General features: G+C 47.3%; 1 protein-coding gene across 12 annotated transcripts in view; it reads left to right on the forward strand.

The window, feature by feature from the left end:
- The window catches only part of COBL (cordon-bleu WH2 repeat protein), a 310,332-nt gene that overhangs the window by 78,874 nt on the left and 211,995 nt on the right, over positions 1–19,463 (forward strand). For 11 of the 12 annotated variants that reach the window (XM_055293133.2, XM_055293134.2, XM_063609524.1 and 8 more), the window contains exon 2: positions 18,814–19,017. In XM_055293133.2, the coding sequence (XP_055149108.1) occupies positions 18,814–19,017 (204 nt within the window). Of the gene's footprint in view, positions 1–951; positions 1,026–18,813; positions 19,018–19,463 lie in introns of those variants that run through there. The other variant, XM_063609523.1, reaches the window with a different exon arrangement.

The following is a 19,463-nucleotide window of genomic DNA, read 5'->3' on the forward strand; positions in this document are numbered from 1 at the left end:
TGAGGCAGGGTTGCCAGGGAAATAAGAGGTAAGACTTCTCTGCAGAGGAGAGAGCAGTCAGGGTCACAGGGGGAAAGAGGAGCACAGGGTCAGGAGCCAGGAGCATTGTGATGGGGGCTGGGAGGCTGCTGGGTACACCCTGCACTGCAGCCTTGAGTAAAAACACAAAAAAGACTGTGGCTAGTGTGTATTCAAAACCAACATTTTTTCCTCTTTGCTTTAACATAAGAAAAGACACAGCCTTATTTTGCCCATCCCCTATTCAAGATGGAGTTGCTCTGGTTCAGAGGCCTCTGACATTTTGTTAGGGCTGGTGGACAAAGAGTAACTTCAGTATAAGTTACAACTGCTCTACCCAGTGTTGCTGCAACTGAAGAAAGGTTTTCACAGGGGAAGTGAGAGCTCTGCCCCGATACTGTCATTTACTGAGGGCTTCACACAGAAAGCCCAGGGAAGGGCAGGGGTCTCCTCCTCATGAGACCCAGTATGTGGAGGGAACTGCAGGGAAAGGACCCCAGAGTGGCCCAGCCATCCTTGCTCCAAAGAACAGCACTCCTATTGTTCTCTAAGGTACTCAGGTGTGGAAGTCATATGGCTTCCTTACTTCAGGATACAAAACTGGTAGTCGAACAAATCTACCATGGCAAATCCAAACCAGTACAGTGGAAGGCCTGGAGGCGGCCAAGGGAGACCCCCAAAGCCGCTTGGTCCCAGCGTCCTCTCTGGTCACTGCTGGCTGTCAGCATGGTGGCTGGCATGGGCCACCTTGGTCAGATCGGGCTCAGGTGGAACTTCCTTTGCCTTCTTTGTTCCCCTTTGGTACCTGAGGGGCATGCCATGGAGGGTGTAGCCCTAGCAGGTTGTGAGGATGTCAACAGAGCCACCTGTACATCAGCAGTTACTTCCTGGGCTGGACTTCCAGGTGTAAGCAGACAGCTCCCAGCCTTCAGAGAGAACCACAAAGCTTCAGGAACAGAAATCCCGTCACACCCTCTTGGGGACCTGGTCACTGTATAAAACACCATGTAAATATTGCTCTATTCTAATACACGTTTTGTTTTCATTACTAAACACGTTCATGTTTCTGAAATAGAGGCAGCCCTTGAATTTTTTTGTTTTTAACGGACCATGACATGGCCCAAGGCACCCTAGCATGGGAAAAATATGACAAGCATTCTATGTTTTTAATAATACTACATTAAGCTTTCAAAAGCTAGTGGCAAAAATGTGTAGACATATGGCATATGTATTACTACACCCTCTCCTATTTTGGAAGTTTTTTTTTTTTTTAAAGAAAAAAAAGGATTAAGGGACTCATAGTTTATGTATATTGAGATCAGCAAACCCTAAAAGTAAATTCAGCTGTTACATCTTAGTGAACTTATTTTTCAATATTATTGTCGTTTGTGTTTTAAAATTTAGTACAGTTACAATGTAGTATTATTTTCAACATAGGAAGCAAAAGTGTTGTCTATGGACAAATTATTATGAGGATGCAGAGAAGTAAACTCCTTTATTTGCTTAAAATCTTTGTTTTTTTTTTCTAATAGACTAGAATTAAGATGAAAAAAATTAACTTTTAGCTCTTGAGAGTTATTAAATAATTAGTTTACTTTGTGAGTGCTAAGTCAAAGCAAATGAGGGACAGGGTGGCAGATCTGGAGTCTGGGGAGGGGCACCATTGAACTCATGCACATTGAGGACTTCCTTGGGCCGGGCCCAGAGCTGGGCATTTCGCTTCATCATTTCTGTTTTGATTTGAAAGAGGCAGTCAGGGAGAAACTGCAAGGAAGGAAATACTCCCTGGGTTTTCCTCAGGCCAGTCCAATGCAGACCGGAAGCAGGGCATACAGAACCAAATGAGGTGATTTCTTTCCCACACAGCCCTGTCAAGCTCAGCTGTGAAGAGGCAAGACCGTTGACCCCCTGAGTCCCTGCTAGAGAGGGAGGGCAGTGGAGGATGGAGACAGGGCAGAGGTGGGTTTAGGACACTGACCCTGCTGCATTCATCGCAGACATGCCTTGTTTTTCGAGTGCATCGTGTACCAGATGCCTTGACCACATTATTTTATATACTACGCATTGCACCTGGGAAGTAGGTATTCCCATTCCCCTTTACAGGTGAGGAATGTGAGCTGCAGAGGGACAGCTGGGAAGTAGCAGACCCAGGATTTCAACCCAAGCCCCTCCCCGTTAGCGCCCAGGCTCTTTCCCAAGGCACTACCCTAAATTTCATCTCAAGCCAGGGACTTTGAGTTTGGTTCTGGCTGGTGAGAACACCAAGCAATAAAAACTGTAAGTTGCCAGTCATGAGCTGTTTCATTCAGAAGGGGACGGATCCCTAAGTTTTCTTAAAGTCTCCTTCACCAGGAGTGAATGGGTGCACCCTCCTGCTGAGCCCCAAGCCTCTTCCTCATGGCCCAGAGCCCTGCCCTGTCCTCTCTGTGAGGCCTTCCTGCATCTCCCCTGGAAAAATTATCTCTTCCTCTGCATGGCTCATAAGATTTCTCATTTCTGCCCAGTGCCTGTTGCACTGTAACCTCCACCTCTGAATCCCCCTCTATGTTTTAAGTCATTTGCAAACAGGAACTGGGTTTTCCCATTTCTTAGATCTTCCCAGCACTCCTTGTGAGGGCTCTGGGCCTCAGTTTTCTGTCTGTTAAGTGGGATGACCGTTCCTGGCTAGATTGCCGTCAAAGGCCTGGTATGTTGGTACATTTGAGTGTTGGTCAGCGTTAGTTTCCTTCCACTGGAGGACACACTGAGTGAGCCCAGGCCCCTGCTTATGTAAAAGGGGAAGGGTTTATTTGAAAACATAATTTTTTTTTTCAAGGGGATGTCGGGGTTTCTGTTAAGTTTTTCTCGTTTGTTTAGCCAAGCTGAAGTGTTCTGCCTTGGCGGGGAGTAGAAGGTGGACTGTGTGAATGGTGGGGGCCCTCTCGGCCCAGGAAGAGTGCAGGAGGGTTGGGTAGTCAGCTGGAAAAGTGGCCTGTGTTTTTGCTGAGGCTAGACAGTCAGGGCCTCCCATGATGGGCCAAGCTCACCGCCTGACTTACAGTGTTTGTTGTGCTTTTGTGTTCTTTATCTTAAAAAGGCCTCTCAGACTGTTAACTTCAGGCCCCTCCAAACCAGCACCTGCCCCGTGGTGCAGGGTTTTGTCCAGCCAGTGGAAAGCCGTGGGTGGTGGGCAAAGGGAAGCCTTCTCAAGGTCAGGGGTGTCCGCATCTGTTTCCGGTGCTTGGTTTCAGGCTGAGGTGATATAATTGCTCTCTGGAAATCACGCACTTGCAGCAAAAGTTCTGGATATAAAAGTTCTGCAATAAAAACTCCCACCACAGTTTTGTACCTGGTTGTTCAAGGCGACTGAGGGTTAAAGGAAGGGCCCAAGAGGTTCTTGGACTTAGGAAGAGATGCAGGGTGGCTGCACTTGCTTAGCCACATCACACAGTCCGTTCAGATCCCTGCCCTGTCACCTGTCACAGCGCAGCAGACCTAACACTGGATTCCCTCAATCCAATCAAGAAACACTGGGTACATCAAAGAATCGCCCGTCCTCCAAATCTGGGGGCCACGATATAAAACTGAGAGGGGTTAACTTGGAGAATTGTGGTGTTAGGGCGCATACGAAGACAGTGTGTTTCTTCGTGGGCTGTCCACAGGTTGGGCTGCTTGACTTCAGAGCATGGTGGAGATTGGAAGTGCAGATTAGTGGAGGAGGAAATGCCAGGCTGAGGCTGGAGACATCCATAGGAACAGGCATGTGAGGTCTGCAGACTGTCCCTCAGGACCCCCAGAGACAGGCTGTGGAGGGAACAGAACTTTTGGAGTGGAATAGCCTCAGAGATAAAGTCTTCTCTTTCTCCCTCCATCCTTTTCTCCCTCTCTTCTCTCTCCCTCCCTCAGCTCCTCTAGTGCTCTTTCTCTCTGTCTCTCTCTTTCCAAAGGTAACTGAGGTTCAGGTGGCCCCAGACCAATCAGTAAACCCAAGCAACGTGTTCCACAGCATGTGCCCTGGTCGAGTCCAGCCTGCTGTCCAGCCCTGGCCCTTCAGTCAGGGTTCTGTGTTCTGAACTTTCTTTTCTTTTTCTTTCTTTTTCTTTTTTGAAACAGGGCGTTGATCTGTCACCCAGGCTAGAGTGGAGTGGTGCCATCTCTGCTCACTTCATCCTCCACCTCCTGGGCCCAAGCAGTTCTTCCACCTCAGCCACCAGAATAGTTGGGGCTACAGGCACACACCAAAACGCCCAGCTTTTTGTATTTTTCGTAGAGAGGGGGTTTTGCTGTGTTGCCCAGGCTGGTCTCGAACTCCTAAGCTCAAGTGATTTGCCTGCCTAGGCCTCCCAGAGTGCTGGGATTACAGGCGTGAGTCACTGCGCTGGGCCTTTTTGGAACTCTTGATGCTGGTGTTATTTGGGAAGTGGGCGAGCCCGATGCCAGGTCTGGCCTTGCCGGGCAGGGCTGTGCCCAAGGGTGGGTGGCCACAGGTCTAACAGTGGACAAGAAGTGCCCGGAGGCCACATGGTTGCTCAGCAGTGCCTGTCAGAGCCACTCAGCTCAGGTTTCGCCAGCCCAGGGATCCTCTGGGAGGCCCAGTCTCTATTTTGAGAAACAGTTCACGATGAGGTGATCAAGTGTCATATTTTCAACGGAGAATTAAAGGTACCCAACACTTAGCTCTTAGCTCAGAAAACACCAGTATCAAAACAGGCTGGCTCTGGGCCTCTATTTCTGCATATTTTCACATCCCCTTCTTTTCTGCTTTTCTTACTGGAAAGTATCTTTCAGTATAGAATAATTCATCCTAAATAAAATACTTTTGCCATTTATTTTAAGCAGTGAAACTTCTACTTATTAACAGAGGCAGAAATAAGATTGTAAGGTGATTACATTTGAGGTAATAACACAGTCTGGTTGTTTTTGTAGCAAATATGCCCAAGTTTGTTAGTGGGATTGCAACGAAGTAGTCAAAAACAAGGCCTGGAAATCAGGCTCTCTCCATTAGACACTGGCATGTGCACATCCTGAAAACGTCTGTTTCCCTGAACTGTGGTGTCATGTGAGTCTGTGGCCCCAAGTGAAGGGAGTTGGGTTCATTTTCCTGAGAAATTCTCACCGCTCTGTTGAGTTCCAATCAGTTATGCGCTGTGTGGAGAGCAGGCTAGTCAGATTTCACTGCTTTTCAGTTATTGACAAAAGTACATAGAAAAGGACGAGGCTTATCAGCAGGTGGCAGAGATGCCTTTCAGAGCACACGGCCTCCTGTCTCACGTCTTGCTCTGCAGTTTTTGTCTTAGGATTTCCACTCGGTTTGGTTCTCTTTGCTACACTTTGCTGGAAGGAACTCAGTACAGCTCTGCTCCTTTTTTTTCCCCCCACTGAAGGAAAAAACAAACATTTTGCCTTGGTGAAGGCAAATCACCATCCTTAATATGTTCTTGCTTTCTAGGTCTGGCATTTCTGTTCTGTTAACATTTCTTGCCCCTTGCCGGTTCTGTGAGTTGAATCCAGAAGAAAACTGTCGGTTTTGCCATGGGTCTTCTGAGCGGAAGGCAGCGCTGATTTGGCCAGCCTGTCTCTGCAGATGCTCATGGAAAACCAAGGTGTTTTCTGTCACTATGCATAATTAGATGCCTGTTATGCCCCAAATACATGATGAAGCCATTAAATAATTTTTAAAATTAATATTTGTAAAAATTCATTCTGACATATTCAAGTGCTTAATGGCTGTTTGTATTTATTTTCTCTTATACCTCTTGTGGACTATTTGTCATTTCCATGGTTATGTGTGGTCAAATTTACTCCTGGTCACTTGCATAGTTATCTATGATTTAATGCCTTAATCGTTAAACTCACACACCGCGTCTCTGGTACTTTTCATGCGATGTGGATGTTCATGGCCAAACGGCCCAGGAAGAAATTGAATAAATGTTCAGGAGAAAGTCATAAAAATATCTGATTGCTCTTTCTTTCTTTTCTTTTTTTTTTTTTTTTTTGTGATGGGGTCTCACATCCAGGCTGGAGTGTAGTGGCGCGATCTTGGCTCACTGCAACCTCCGTCTCCCAGGTTCAAGCAATTCTTCTGCCTCAGCCTCCCAAGTATCTGGGACTACAGATGCCTGCCACCACGCCTGGCTAATTTTTTGTATTTTTAGTAGAGGCAGGGTTTCACTGTGTTAGCCAGGATGGTCTTGATCTCCTGATCTTGTGATCCGCCCACCTTGGCCTCCCAAAGTACTGGGATTACAGGTGTGAGCCACCATGCCTGGCCCTGATTGTTATTTCTTAAGAAAATAAGAATCCCCCTGCTGGCCGAATCTTAATGTAGAGATGCACTGATGGGGGCCTGTCCATGGCTCTGCTTTCTAGGTCATCAGTGTGGCTCCATTTTCACCCCTTCCAGAGCCCACAGCCAGATGGGTCGTGGGAACTCTCAACTCTGCCCTCCCCTCATGGTCCCCCAGAAAAGGCAAAAGGAAGAAACTGATATTGTATGGTGATTCTGTGCTTTTCCTTTTTTATTATTTTCTTCTTCCTTTTTTGGGGGGATGAGGGGAGAGTTCCATTTTTGACTAAGAAAATAATGATGATGAAGAAGGTGACCATGTGTAGTGGTTTGTGGAATGGATTAGACTCAACAGATTGTAGTCATTCTCTCCTGATTCTCTATCTGGGATGGTATCTCGGCAGCCCATAGCACTCAGCTCTGCATCGTCTACCAGAACGATCCTGTTTCTCAGAGGTTAGGAAGTTCAGCCTCTTTTGAATGACAGCGTCAATCCCACATCCAGCTGAAGCTCTCCCCTTCCCACCCTCCACTGCACTCAGGTCCGAACATGGCAGGAGCTCAGGCCTGGGTGCCTGTGGTCAGACTTCGGTCCCGTCCCCCTGGGGTGCTCCTTCCATGGCTGGGTGGGGATGAGGGGCAGGGTCTCTTCTTTGCTGGTGGTCAGCATACCTTCTGGTGCTACAGGTCTGGTGCCACGGGCTCTTGTGGGGTTTATCTGTGGGTGTGTGGGGGTCCCACCCTTAGCTTCTGCCCTGTGAGCCCACAGCCCCTCCTGGCTCGGCCCACCCTGCACCCAGCCCTCTGGTTCAGGCTCCTTCTAAGTCCTCTTGGGTCACCTGAGCCCTGCAGCAGCCACCTGCTTCCAGGCACCACCTTCTGACCTCTCTGTCGCATGCTGCTGTGGACAGCCCTGGCCAGCCACCCTCTGGCTCTCCTTAGGACACAGGCATTTATTTCAAGCTTCTGCACTTCCTCGATCCAGAGACTCACATCACAGTGCTCCCGGGAAGCTTCAGATCTGCGGTTCTGCAGCACCATGTCTGTGGCCCTTGACCCAGCCCTGCATATGGCTCCCCAGGAACCCCTGCTTGGTTTGGTAGAGGATGGAGAGGCACCAGGTGAGGGGAGGAGGCCACTGTGATGTCCTTACTAGACAGACCTGCTGGCCATGGAGACACTTCTTCTTTTTGCTGATCTTTCATCTTCTCTTTAGCATGTTAGAGGGGGAAGGGAAGCACACTAGGGTTTCCTCTGCACTAGAGCAAATAGGTAAGAAAAGAAGGGTTTGATTCCACACTGGGTTACAATACTTACACTAACTGAAGGCTTAGATCCCAGCCACCGTGGTATGGGTTTTACAAGAACGAAATCACTTAATTTTTGCCTAATCTTATGGAGAAGGTGTAGTTATCCCAAATACAACCCAAAGGAAGTTAAATACATTGTGTTAGTTCACTCACTAGTTAGTGGTGGTGCTAAGATTTGAACCCAGGCAGTGTTAACCCCTCTCCCAGTCACTTCCCTAAGGTCCTCTCTCCCATAGTACCCCTTTGATCTCCACCGCCATTATGGGACACTTTTAGAGTCAAGTCTTGTGTGACTTCCTCTTTTGTGACTTTACTCCATTCATTCACTCACTGAAGGCTGGTGAGGGTTGATGGAGAAAGGATGACAGGGGATCTGCCCCACGTGCAGAAACACCAGGGTTCAAGTAACCACGATGTGGGCGATGAGGGGTGCGGCGGAAACAGCCTTGAAGTTCGAGGCAGATCAGACAGAAGAGTTTGGGCTTCATCCAGTGGGCAGTGGGACCACTAACGTGTTTGCATTAGGAAGAATGGCCAGATGGAGCCATCCCTAAAGAATATTCATCTTCAGTGTGTGGAAATGCGACTCAAGAAGGGGAGGCAGGCGATGCAGGAGATTCCTTCAGAGTCCACTGTAAGAGTCTGGGGGAGAGAAGACAACGCCCTGAGCAGTAGTGGAGCAGGGGTGGTGGGAAGGGGCCAGCAGGAAGTCAGATAGAATCCCATGTGCGGGGAAAGGAGCAACAGTGGAGCAGGAATGGGGAAAAGGAGGGGCTGGGTTTGAGCCTTGGCAGAGCTGGAATCACTTGGCAGTCTTTGGCCTCAGGAGGAAGAAGAGATGGAGATGACAATGAGGTAGAAACCTTGGCACATAATGAAACCATGACTGAAACGGAGAGGCAGGAGAGGCAGTGGTGCCCCGGAGAGCTCTTCATTGGGTGTCGTTAGGCCTAGAAACCAGCAGACTGGTACAGTCTCCTCAGGTTGTGGCAGCGAGGTGGCAGTGTGCTGCAGGTGTCCACGTAGGAGAGAAGCTTGGAGGAGGTGTGTGTCTGATGCGGGCAGCTGGGGGCACACTCCTTGCTTCTCAGGGCTGTGCTGGCCTGGCCATGCCTCCTCCCTGGTTGGGGAGGTAGGTCAACCAGAGCTCTGGGGGCTGCCAGTCAGGGACACGGTTAAATTCAGGTGATACTGCAGCCTGCACAGATAAGGCTGCGGGGGCTAAAGGTGGGGGTGTGATCTGTAGGCATGGCCAGATCCCTCCATCCCCAAACCTATGTGCCCTTGCTGGGACCTTTGGGCCCTTGCTTGGACAGGAGCTGAGAGCCCGTCAAGCTCACGGCGTATCCATCTGCACATGTTGAGCAGTTTGGCTGTGTCTTTGTAGTCCTGTGACAATGGTTGGTAGAAACCAAATACGGCTTTCAAGCTTGAAAATCCACACTGCCACATAAGGACTGGCTGCAAGAAAGCAATGAGCTTCTGGTTGCATAGTTTTGGGGGATAAGAGAAGAAAAAAATCAAAACTCCTTTAGGAAAAGAACGTACTAAATCATGCCTGAGAGGTGGCAAGAATTGCTTTATACAAATTCAGCAAATGCTGAGGTTGGTCAGCTAAGGTACAGAGCTGACTTGTCTCTCCAGGAATAATTAGGCTTTCTCCTGAAGGGATCACCTGGGCTGCCTGCCCTGGAAAGCTCCAAGAAGGTGGTGGACGAATGCACCTTGGGAAAAGGAAGTAAGGTTGCTGCCAGGCATCCCGATGAAAGGCGAGCTCTGCCCTTCCTCCCTCACAACTCTCGCAGTCTCATTCTCATTTTCCAGGCCTGGAGGGTTTGTGAACAAGTGAACCAAGACAATTCACTCACTGTCTTTCTGCAAAATGACTTGAGATTTCCGTTGCTGGGAGTACAGGCGCCGGCACCACAGGCTTGTTTGGGGAAAAGCTGCATCAGGTGGCACATTTATGAATAAGTCACTAGTTAGATTGGATCAGATGCCTCTGCTATTTCTCAGGGCACTGCTTCACTCTGCACTCCTCGTCCAGGGAAGCCCAAGGAGCGGTTTCTGTCCGTTAGCTCCTGGAACGGCATTGGCTGTGCGGTAGAAAGTGCTTTGTGCTCCTTTTAGGGGGCAAAGCAAACCCAGTCCAGGCAAAGGCAGGGGACAGCTTGGGATGTATGCAAACGTTGCATGGTGGTTTGGGAATCAGTAAGTTTTCTCTGATTTATTCCATTTCATTTGTTAAGAATGTTCAAACTTCAGTAAACTAGCACTGCTTTTTTGTTTTTTTGTTTTTTTTTTGAAGGAGATATCCTTTTTCTATAATATTGAACAATGTAGCAACTCAGGGTTTTATCTGAAACTTGGAGCAGGGGTTGCTCTGCTCAGCATGAGCGTGGAGTATTTGCCGATAGTTAAGTGATCCTCACCGACAGGCTCTTTCTTCACTTGCTGGGAGTTGAGTAATAGCTGTGGGACTGGACTCTCAAATGTTCCTCTTTGAATATTTGCTTGATGTGTTGTGAGATATCAGCGTTCCCATATCTACAGGCCCTGGAGTTTAGTTCGATGAGTGTTATGGATATGTTTTGTTATTATGTCTTAGAGAATCCTATCTAGAAAGCTAATCTTTTTATGTTGAATTGCTGAAAGCTTCCCCCACCCCCAGGTCAAAACTGTGAAATTCTATTGTGTAGGATTTCTTAGGCAGTTATGAATGCATTTGCTGCATAAATGAGCTTTTATTAGGCATTTTGGGAGCCAGCTTCTACTCTACCTTCGCAGAGACAAGAGGCTTGCTTCCTTTTTTTTTTAATCTGAAAGAATAAGTGTGCTAATAATAATAGTAAAAAAATTTGTAATTACCACCAGTCATTGAGTGCTACCCGTGTCTCGGTGCCATACCAGAAACTTTACAGGAGTCATCTCATTTAATCCTCTCATTTACTCAGCTGATAAAAGCTGAAATCTCTCTCTGTTCAGCTCTTGGGGAAACTGAGGCCTACAGATTACAGGAGCTTATCTGGGGGAGATGCACAGCCTGGCCACGTCGTGGCTGGATTTGACCTGATGTTTTTCCAGCTCTAGAGCATGTAACCAGAATGCGGTGGATGGTGTGCAGCTGTGGAGTGTCCTAGGGCAGACTTTCAACAGACAGTGCCTTTGTGTGCCCTGAAATGTGGCGTTTTGATGGGTAAAGTTGTTTCTCCCTGGCTTATTGCACCAGTGTGATATTTATTGTTTTTATGCCACAATTCTGCAGGCTGTAGTGTGATTGTTTCATAGACACATATTTCAGCCCTTACTTATCTGGATCTTCTATTGACTGTTTTTCTGGCTTTCCGTTTTGTTTGCAGGGGCCAAGACAGTAGGGAAAGCTTTGATGGGATTTTCCTCTGATAGCTCTTCTCCTCTATTAGAAGGAATTCTTGTCTTCACAGGAACATTGCCCTGAGCTTGGGAGGTGCCGAGCTCCAAGAGAAGGTACTACATGGATTCTTAATCTGGAGTCCCTGGTCATCAGGGTGGTTTGCAGAAATAATGTACAAGGAAGAGGCTTAGGAGTCTGAGACTCAGGGGCATGTGGCAGTTTAAAAAGAGCAGGGTCTCTGCACAAGTCTAAGGAAGTCATCAGAGCTGGGACCTTGCCCAGCTCCTCCTAGGCACACCCATAGCAGGTGCTCCTGGCTGGTGGCATGCAGGCTGGAGTGCATCTTGCCTAGAAGAAGGTCCATGGCCTTCATCAGATACTCAAAGAAGTACCTGACCCTAAAGATATTCAGGGGTGCTTGAAACTAACCTGGGGCCTGTTCCAGCTCTGCCATCTACCTCGTGTCATGCCTGGGCATGTCCTTCCATCTCCCTGTGACTCCAGCTCTTCCTCTGTCTCCTGAGGCAGTTGAACACAGTCCCCATGTGTCCATCTGAGCCTCGTGGAACCTTAAGCACTGAAGGAAGTTCTTGGAGGCCCAACTCAGTTTGCAAATAAGGCTTGTCCAGACCCCACATCAGAGTAAAGGGGTCGTCTCTACAACTATGTGCTGGAAACCTTCACTGAAGAGTATTCTCTAACCTGACCCCTCATCAGCCGGCACTGCAGGGCACCGGCGTTCTAGTATGTGTCAACGAGTTCAGACATCCTAACATCAGTCTGCCAGGAACCCTGGTGCTTGTTTTCAAGAAGTAATTAAGGATGGAGGCAGTGGTGCAAAATGTGTAGGTGGTGTCCTAGGCTCAGAAAGACCTGGGCTAGAATTCCAGTCTTTTCCAGCTGTGTGATTGTGAGGTTACTTAACTGGTTGGATCCTCAGCCACCCCATCTGTAAAATGGGGAGAATACACTTGCATATGAAGTTGCCGGGGGTATTGAACATACACAGTGTGGCATGGTGGCTGGATCATGGCATGTTTAGAAAATGAGGGCTTAAATCAGATTAGTGTTGGACTCAGGGATGTGGGAGCTGATACAGGATGCGAGGATTCTTCATTCCCCTCTTTGGTAACCAGTTCTGCAGGCTGCGGTAGCACTCAGCTATCTTCTGGGCATCTTTCTGACTTTTTATTATTGCTAAGAAAACTGGCCACTGACTCGGCAGCTGAATACTCACTCACTCACTCACTCACTCACTCACTCACTCACACAGTGGTGACCGAATTCCTTCCCTGAGCCCAGCACTTCACTTACCAGCGATGAACAAGAAAGTCATGGTTCCTCTTCCCTTGGTAGAGGGAAGTCTACAACTGTGGCTGCAAATAAATAGCCAGACACAAACCAGGCACAGCTTATGTACCGCTTGTAAACAGGATGAGGCAAACATCCTATTGCTGAAGAATCTCATGGAGAGAGAATGGCAACTCCCTTCTGCCTGCAACATAAACAGACTCTCTTAGCCAGGAGAGCCGGGTGTGCCTGGTTTCTCTCTGAAATTCCCTTTAAGCACATGCGGTTTGCCAGCAGCCAGCCGGAGTAGCCAACATGGTAAACAGGCACCCATGGTGTAGACATGCCATTCAGGTCAGCTGGCCTCAGCATCACTGTGGATTTCCCAGTCCACTTTTCTTGGACAGTTAAGAAATTATTATACCTTCACGTCCACAGATGACATTTCCAACTGGAAAGATGGAAGAAACGTAAAGCATAGTGCTTTCGAACTCAGGGTCTGGGAAAGTACAGAGACGCATGAATTTTCCCTTTTCAGCATGTGGTCCCTGTCTACCTCAGCCTGACCAGCCTGGCTGGGCAGTGGCTGTCACCTTTAGAGTTAGGTTTTAATTCAGCTACCTGGGCCCCACACCTGCGATTCACATTCACTGCACCATGTCACCTAAGATCCTCTGACTTTCAGTGAGTGGATTTCAAGCCTTCTGCTGCATGTTGAAGAGCTCTCAGAATAAAAACCCAGCTGGGAGCTTCCAGCTGATGTGGGAATTAACAAGCGTCATCCTGAAACTTAGTAAATGTGTGATGGTTTTAAGCTAAAATCATTTGGAGCTATTGTTGATGACCTTGGAAATGGCAGAAATGTTTTCATGTATATATTTTTTCATTTTATAAACAGTTCCTGCCAGGGCACACCCAGGTTTTTCAACCTGGAGGGATCAAAGGAAACTTGAGTTGTGTGTGCTGTGATTCATTCCCTGCCGAGTCCTAAGGACTTGCCCTGCCTCCTACTGGAGGGGGTGAGAGGAAGGAAAGCTGGATTACCCAGCCTGCATGCACTGCCAGCCGGGAGCACCTGCCATGGGTGTGCCCAGCAGGAGCCGGGCAAGGTCCCAGCTCTGATGACCTCTTTAGACTTGTGCAGAAGGCCTGCTCTTTTTAAACTGCCACATACACCTGAGTCTCAGACTCAACCGCATGACATCTGCACAGATGTTTGAGAAAGGCATCCCCTGCTTGGTAAGCTAATGACTTTTCACATCTGAGTACAGATGTGGAGTCCCCACGTAAATAGCAGCCATTCTTTCCCAGGCTGAGCCACTCACAGGCAGAGGAAGCCAGGCATTTTCTGTTTTGTGCTGTGACTATGTTAGCTGCAGGATGGTGCTTGCGTTCAACAGAAGCCACACTGAAAGGCACGAAACAGACAATGGGGAACAAGCCTGGTCTAAGCCTGTGCAGGCCATCCACATGCACAGGCCATCCACACACACAGTCCACCCGCACTCACAGCCTGCCCACATGCATGGGCCGCCCCCGCACGCACGGGCTGCCCACACGCACAGGTCACCCCCACACACAGGCCATCCACGTGCAGGCGAATCACATGAGGTCAGGGGTAGCCTGACCAACATGGTGAAACCCCATCTCTACTAAAAATACCAAATTAGCCAGGTGTGGTGGCACATGCCTGTAATCCCAGCTACTTGGGAGGCTGAGGCAGGAGAATCACTTGAACCTGGGAGGCAGAGGTTACAGTGAGCCAAGATTGCGCCACTGCAGCCCAACCTGGGCAATAGAGTGAGACTCCATCTCAAAAAAAGAAAAAATAATAATAAAAAACCCAGACACCAGGTGTGCTGTCTGTCAGGTGTCCCTAGCCCGGGCATGCTGTTTTAGCATCTTCTCCTGTAATGTGCAGTACAGCATTTTTTTTTTTCCTTTTTCCCTTTGAGGACTTCTCCTCCTGCCCCAGGCTTTGTCTCTTTTTCTCATTTCTGAAATTTGTGCTCATCTTTAAGACTGTTCAAGGCCTCCTTGGCTATGGTGTTAGGGTGGACACCCCACTAATGAGGTCTACGCAGGTTTTTTCTCCCTCAGAAAGCTTGGCTCATTTGAAACATTTCTTGTTCTGCAATCTCTTTTTCATTCCTATCTCAGGCTTTTAGAAGTCCGCGGTGTTTCTTGTAGGCAGGAACTATGTATAATTTTCAGCGGTGTCAATATCATCATCATCAATAAGCATTTTTAAGTACGGTCATACGTAGCTTAATGATAGGGGCACACTCTGAGAAATGTATTCTTAAGGGATTTCATCCTTGGGTGAACATCACAGAATGTACCCAACACATACCTACATGGTACAGCCTACTACACACCTAGCTGTATGCTATAGCCTATTGTTCCTGGGCTGCAAACCTGTGCAGCATGTTACTGTGCTGAACACTGTAGGCAAGTGTAACACAATAGTAAGCATTTGTATGTCTCAACATATCTAACCATAGAAAAGGTATTACAGTCTTATGGGACTGTATATATGTGGTCCGTCAGTGACTGAAGCATTGTTATGTGGTAGATGACTGCACCCACAAATATGAACTACCTTATGCTACGTATTGAGAATACAAATGTCCTTGCTGCCTTCTAGAATTGTTAAATAATAATTGAATTGGTATTTAATGAATGCCTTAAAACTGGGCATATTTTAAGCTCCCCAAGTGCCTCCAGCCACAGTGCAGCCAACGTAGATATCACTGATCTCAGCTGTGTGTGCCCAGGCCTGGAGCACCCAGAAATGAGTTCTCTGACAACATTTTGAGCCATGTCTTTGAGAGAAGAACAAGTGAGGCAGAGAGTACAGTGAGGCCAAGGTGGTTGGGGGACTGGTTGGTATCCTGGAAACTGGAGCTGTAGGCCAGTTGCCAGAAGAGTGGAGGATATTGAAGAATGGTTCAGGTCTAGGGTTGGTGGAGATCTTCAGACTCTGGAAGTTTGGATGTGAGTTTACAGCCCTACAGGGCACAGATGTGTGACGTCACTGAGCCAACAGGTCCAGCGGTCAATAGGTCCAGATGGAAACACACAGCCATTTTTTACGTGAAGATGTCCAGGCTTCATCAAATTTTTTTTTCCCAAAAGCAGCCCAAAATTCATTTTGTTAGTGTGACATATTCCAATTTTTTAAATGTTGGCTAACTTTAATGTGTACACGTGCACACGCAGGCACATACACATACATGTACACACTAATGCACACAGCACTCTGCTGGGCAAACAAACCTCCCTGGGGCCCTTGCAGCCTGCTGGTTGCAGCTTAGGCGACAGCCAGTGGGCCCTGCCAGGCGTGTAAGCAGTGTGTGCCCCGAGCAAAGTCAGACCTGAGAAGACAACAGTCCTTGCAGGCTGCTCCTAGTCACACTGTGGAGGGAAGGGTGGAGTGTGTACCGTATGTGATTCACGTGACTCCACCTTTGTGTGTGCTGTAGAGATGAGGGCTTGGACCAGGGTGTTGACACTGGACGTGGGGAGGGAGGGTGGATGAAATTCTATTACAAGGGTGCCTCTGGGTAGTTGGGGACAGATTATTTGTTGGGGATAAGTGTGGGGCAGTCGAAACCTCTCTCACCTCTCTCCAGCCTCTCACTCCCATTGTGGTGCCGGCTAAATGAATAAATGAATAAATGCTGCTTCCTGTTTGAACTGGTGAGTTCTAAAGGAGTCCAAGCTAGCTAAATTGGAAAAGATACTCTTTTCCTAAAAATGAAAAACACTTTTTTTTTTTTCCCTGAAAGCACCTTTGGGAGGTAATGCTAATGGCTCAGAGCCTGGGCTTCTAGCCCTAGACCAAAGGGTGGTTAATGAAAGAATCCATAAGCTGTTTCTCTCTGTCTTGATTTTTTCCATCTCTGAAATGGTATGGAATCTCTTCTTTGTAATAATGACTGAATAACATAGTGGTTAAATTTCAGGCTTTGAAACCAAATTGTCTTCAGTTTGTCAGTTTTACCTCTCTGTGACTTTGGGAAGGTGTGCTCACACTTTCAGCTATAAAATAGGAGTATCAATAATACCTCCTTAAAGTGGTATACTGAGGAATTGAATAAATATTTAGTCCTTACAATGGTGCCATATATGTTGACTATTTTATTTTTATTTCTATAAATTGAAAGAAGTATATAATGGATAAGGATATAACAAAAATTATAAATATTGTAAGTGTAAGCCTTTTAATAAGAAAAAGAGAATTTTTACCTACTTATAGCAGAGAATGAGATCTGAATGTTATTTTATTTTTATTATTGAGACAGAGTTTCACTCTTGTTGCCCAGGCTGGGGTGCAGTGGTGCGATCTCGGCTCACTGCAACCTCTGCTTCCCGGGTTCAAGTGATTCTCCTGCCTCAGGCTCCCAACTGGCTGGGATTACAGGCATTTGCCACCACGCCTGGCTAATTTTTTGTGTTTTTAGTAGAGACAGAATTTCACCATGTTGGCCAGGCTGGTCTTGAGCTCCTGAGTCAGGCAGTCTGGCCGCCTTGGCCTCGCATAAGTGCTGGGACTACAGGCATGAGCCACCACACCTGGCCCCCAAATATTATTTTAATGACGTGAATGTGAGTAACTTTACATTAACCAGTGACGTGAATGTCAGTAAGTTTACAGCCTCATCTAATCATTTTTGCTGTCATTTTAAATGATGGCTTTCATTTTATAAGTAATACTTTTACAAATGATGCTATAGAACAATTAGGAAATGTGTACAAATAAAAATAGCAAAACGTATGTCATACTACCCATCACCCAAGGTCATTTTTGCCAATTCTTTATCTTTCTAAACTGCTTTATGATCCATTGCTATAATTAATGTAGACCTCCCTTTAAAAATAGAATTTTCCTAAACAAATAATATTCTGAGCCTTGTTATTTAAAAAAGCCTGTATTGAGCATTTTTGCACATAGAACAATATACTTTTAAGGTGTATTTGCCTAGTTCTGGTATAACATAATTTATTGACATTGTCTTTTATTGATGCATGATTAGATTATTTATTTGTTGTGATTGACACATGATTAGATTATTTATGTGTTAATTTATTAATGTATGGTTGGGTTATTTGTTTGCCGTTAGAATTTATGTCATGATGACCATCTTTGAGCCTCTCACAACGCTGTCTTGTGGGATTGTTTAGAGTAAATTTCTAGGAAAGGAATTCCTGTGTCTCTGATGCTTCATGCCAGATGCCTTCAGAAGACCACTCTGAGCAGAGGTGAAAGTGTGCTAAGGCTCTCACTGCCTCTCTGCGGACCCTCTAACTAGGGTATGGCCAGAGCGGGAGGGAGGCAGCGGGAGCAAACCCTCTGGAGTCAGCCAGGTCTGAGTTCCATGTCTGTGCAGGCACCAGATAATTGTATGCCTTTGGGTGAGCCACAGATCTCTCAATAAGGTAAACTTGGTAAGGTTATTATTAGCATAGGTCCTAGTGAATGTTAAGTATCAAGTAAGTACTCGACCTGCTACCACGACAATAAAATACCAGGGTCTATATAAAGTAATGTTCTTATATCAAAATATGTACATACATATATATACACACATACATGTATTCTATATATAAAATAAGGTACCTGTATAAAACAAGGCCAGTTGCTTTCCCTGGCTAATCTGGAGGAAACAAGAATTTCTAAAAATGTTCATCAGAACCAGGGCCTACTTGAGGGTGGAAGGTGGGAGGAGGGTGAGGATTGAAAAACCACCTGTTGGGTACTGTGCTCACTACCTGGGTGATGGAATAATCTGTACACCTAACCCTGGTGACACGCAATTTACCTGCACATGGACCCCTGAACCTAAAATAAATGTTAAAAGAAAATGTTCCTCAGTGTGCGTGACTCATAGGTGTTTAGAAATCCCCCACAAGGTGAATTGAGCATTTGAAGCACAGTCTGAAATAAGGTGAAAACAAAGGCGAAGGGGGTTATGCGTTAGTTACCCCTTTACCATCACCCGCATCCTTTCCCTGCCAAACAGCTGCATCCGTCCACGGTGGCTGTGTGGACAGGTGGCGGTGTGATCGACTTTCTGGCTAATTTAGCACAACACATCCTCGAGATCATGGATCCATGGACTCCAGATCCTCAGAACTGGCCATAGATTTGGAGCTGGGGCAAGATTTAATAGAGTGTTGCATGTGTCAGCGAGCCCACCTGATTCATTATGATCATTAATTCGTGTGATATGTCATCCCTGTAGGGTCGGGCCAAACCCCACTGCACCCACCCTCCCCTTGACCAGATCCTGTGAAAACAGGCTTGTGTACCTCCCTGACAGCAAGCACGTTTTTAAGGTGTTTCTTTCCGGGAATGCTTCCTTTCAATAACCCTTTCTCTATTTTGTTTACTTTATTAGTTTTTACTTGTTTGGCGGACATTGATTTTAAAAAGGCCATGGCACTCGGAAGGTGCTCCTGAAGACAGACCTGAGTATGTGTAAGAATGAATTATTCGGAGGCTGGTAGGAACATTGCCACTCACTCTGTGCCTCTGTGTTGTGGTTTTTAAGGAGGAAGATGAAGGCTCGTGCTCCCCCACCTCCTGGAAAGGCTGCCACTCTGCACGTGCACAGTGACCAGAAGTCCCCCCATGACGGGGACCTCGGGTCGCAGCAGAACTTGGTTCGCATGAAGGAGGCGCTGAGGGCCAGCACCGTGGATGTCACCGTGGTCCTGCCCAGCGGGCTGGAGAAGAGGAGCGTGCTCAGTGGGAGGTGAGAGCCGGTGCTGCGGGAGGAGTCGCTGTACTCACTTTGCGAGTGTAGCGGGGAGAATGGAAAGGCGGATGTTGATGTATTGCATTTTCCTCCTCATCAGGTCTGACCGCAGGGAACTCATGGATATAAATTGGGCCTAGTGACTACTTAGAGCGGCCTGAACTGTCTGTCGTACCTGGGGTGAGCTTATGCTAACTGATCCAGCCATGATGGCTCACCAGATGCTTAGGAGAGCTGGGGCTCCAGGGCTCCCTCCTATGAGGAGGCAGGCTTAGAAAGGAGGGCAGGTGTAGCGGTGACCTACACCCCTGGGTGGGACAGCAGCCACAGTGTGCCTCAGGCATCCTCAGCTCTGAAGGGACCCAGCCAGGAGGGCAGCCTCCTGAATTAACCATTCCCACACCTACTTGCAGCAACATGTGGAGGTGTGTGTACAACTGGCA

This window comes from Symphalangus syndactylus, chromosome 9 (assembly GCF_028878055.3).
Source record: "Symphalangus syndactylus isolate Jambi chromosome 9, NHGRI_mSymSyn1-v2.1_pri, whole genome shotgun sequence".
NCBI lineage: Eukaryota > Metazoa > Chordata > Mammalia > Primates > Hylobatidae > Symphalangus > Symphalangus syndactylus.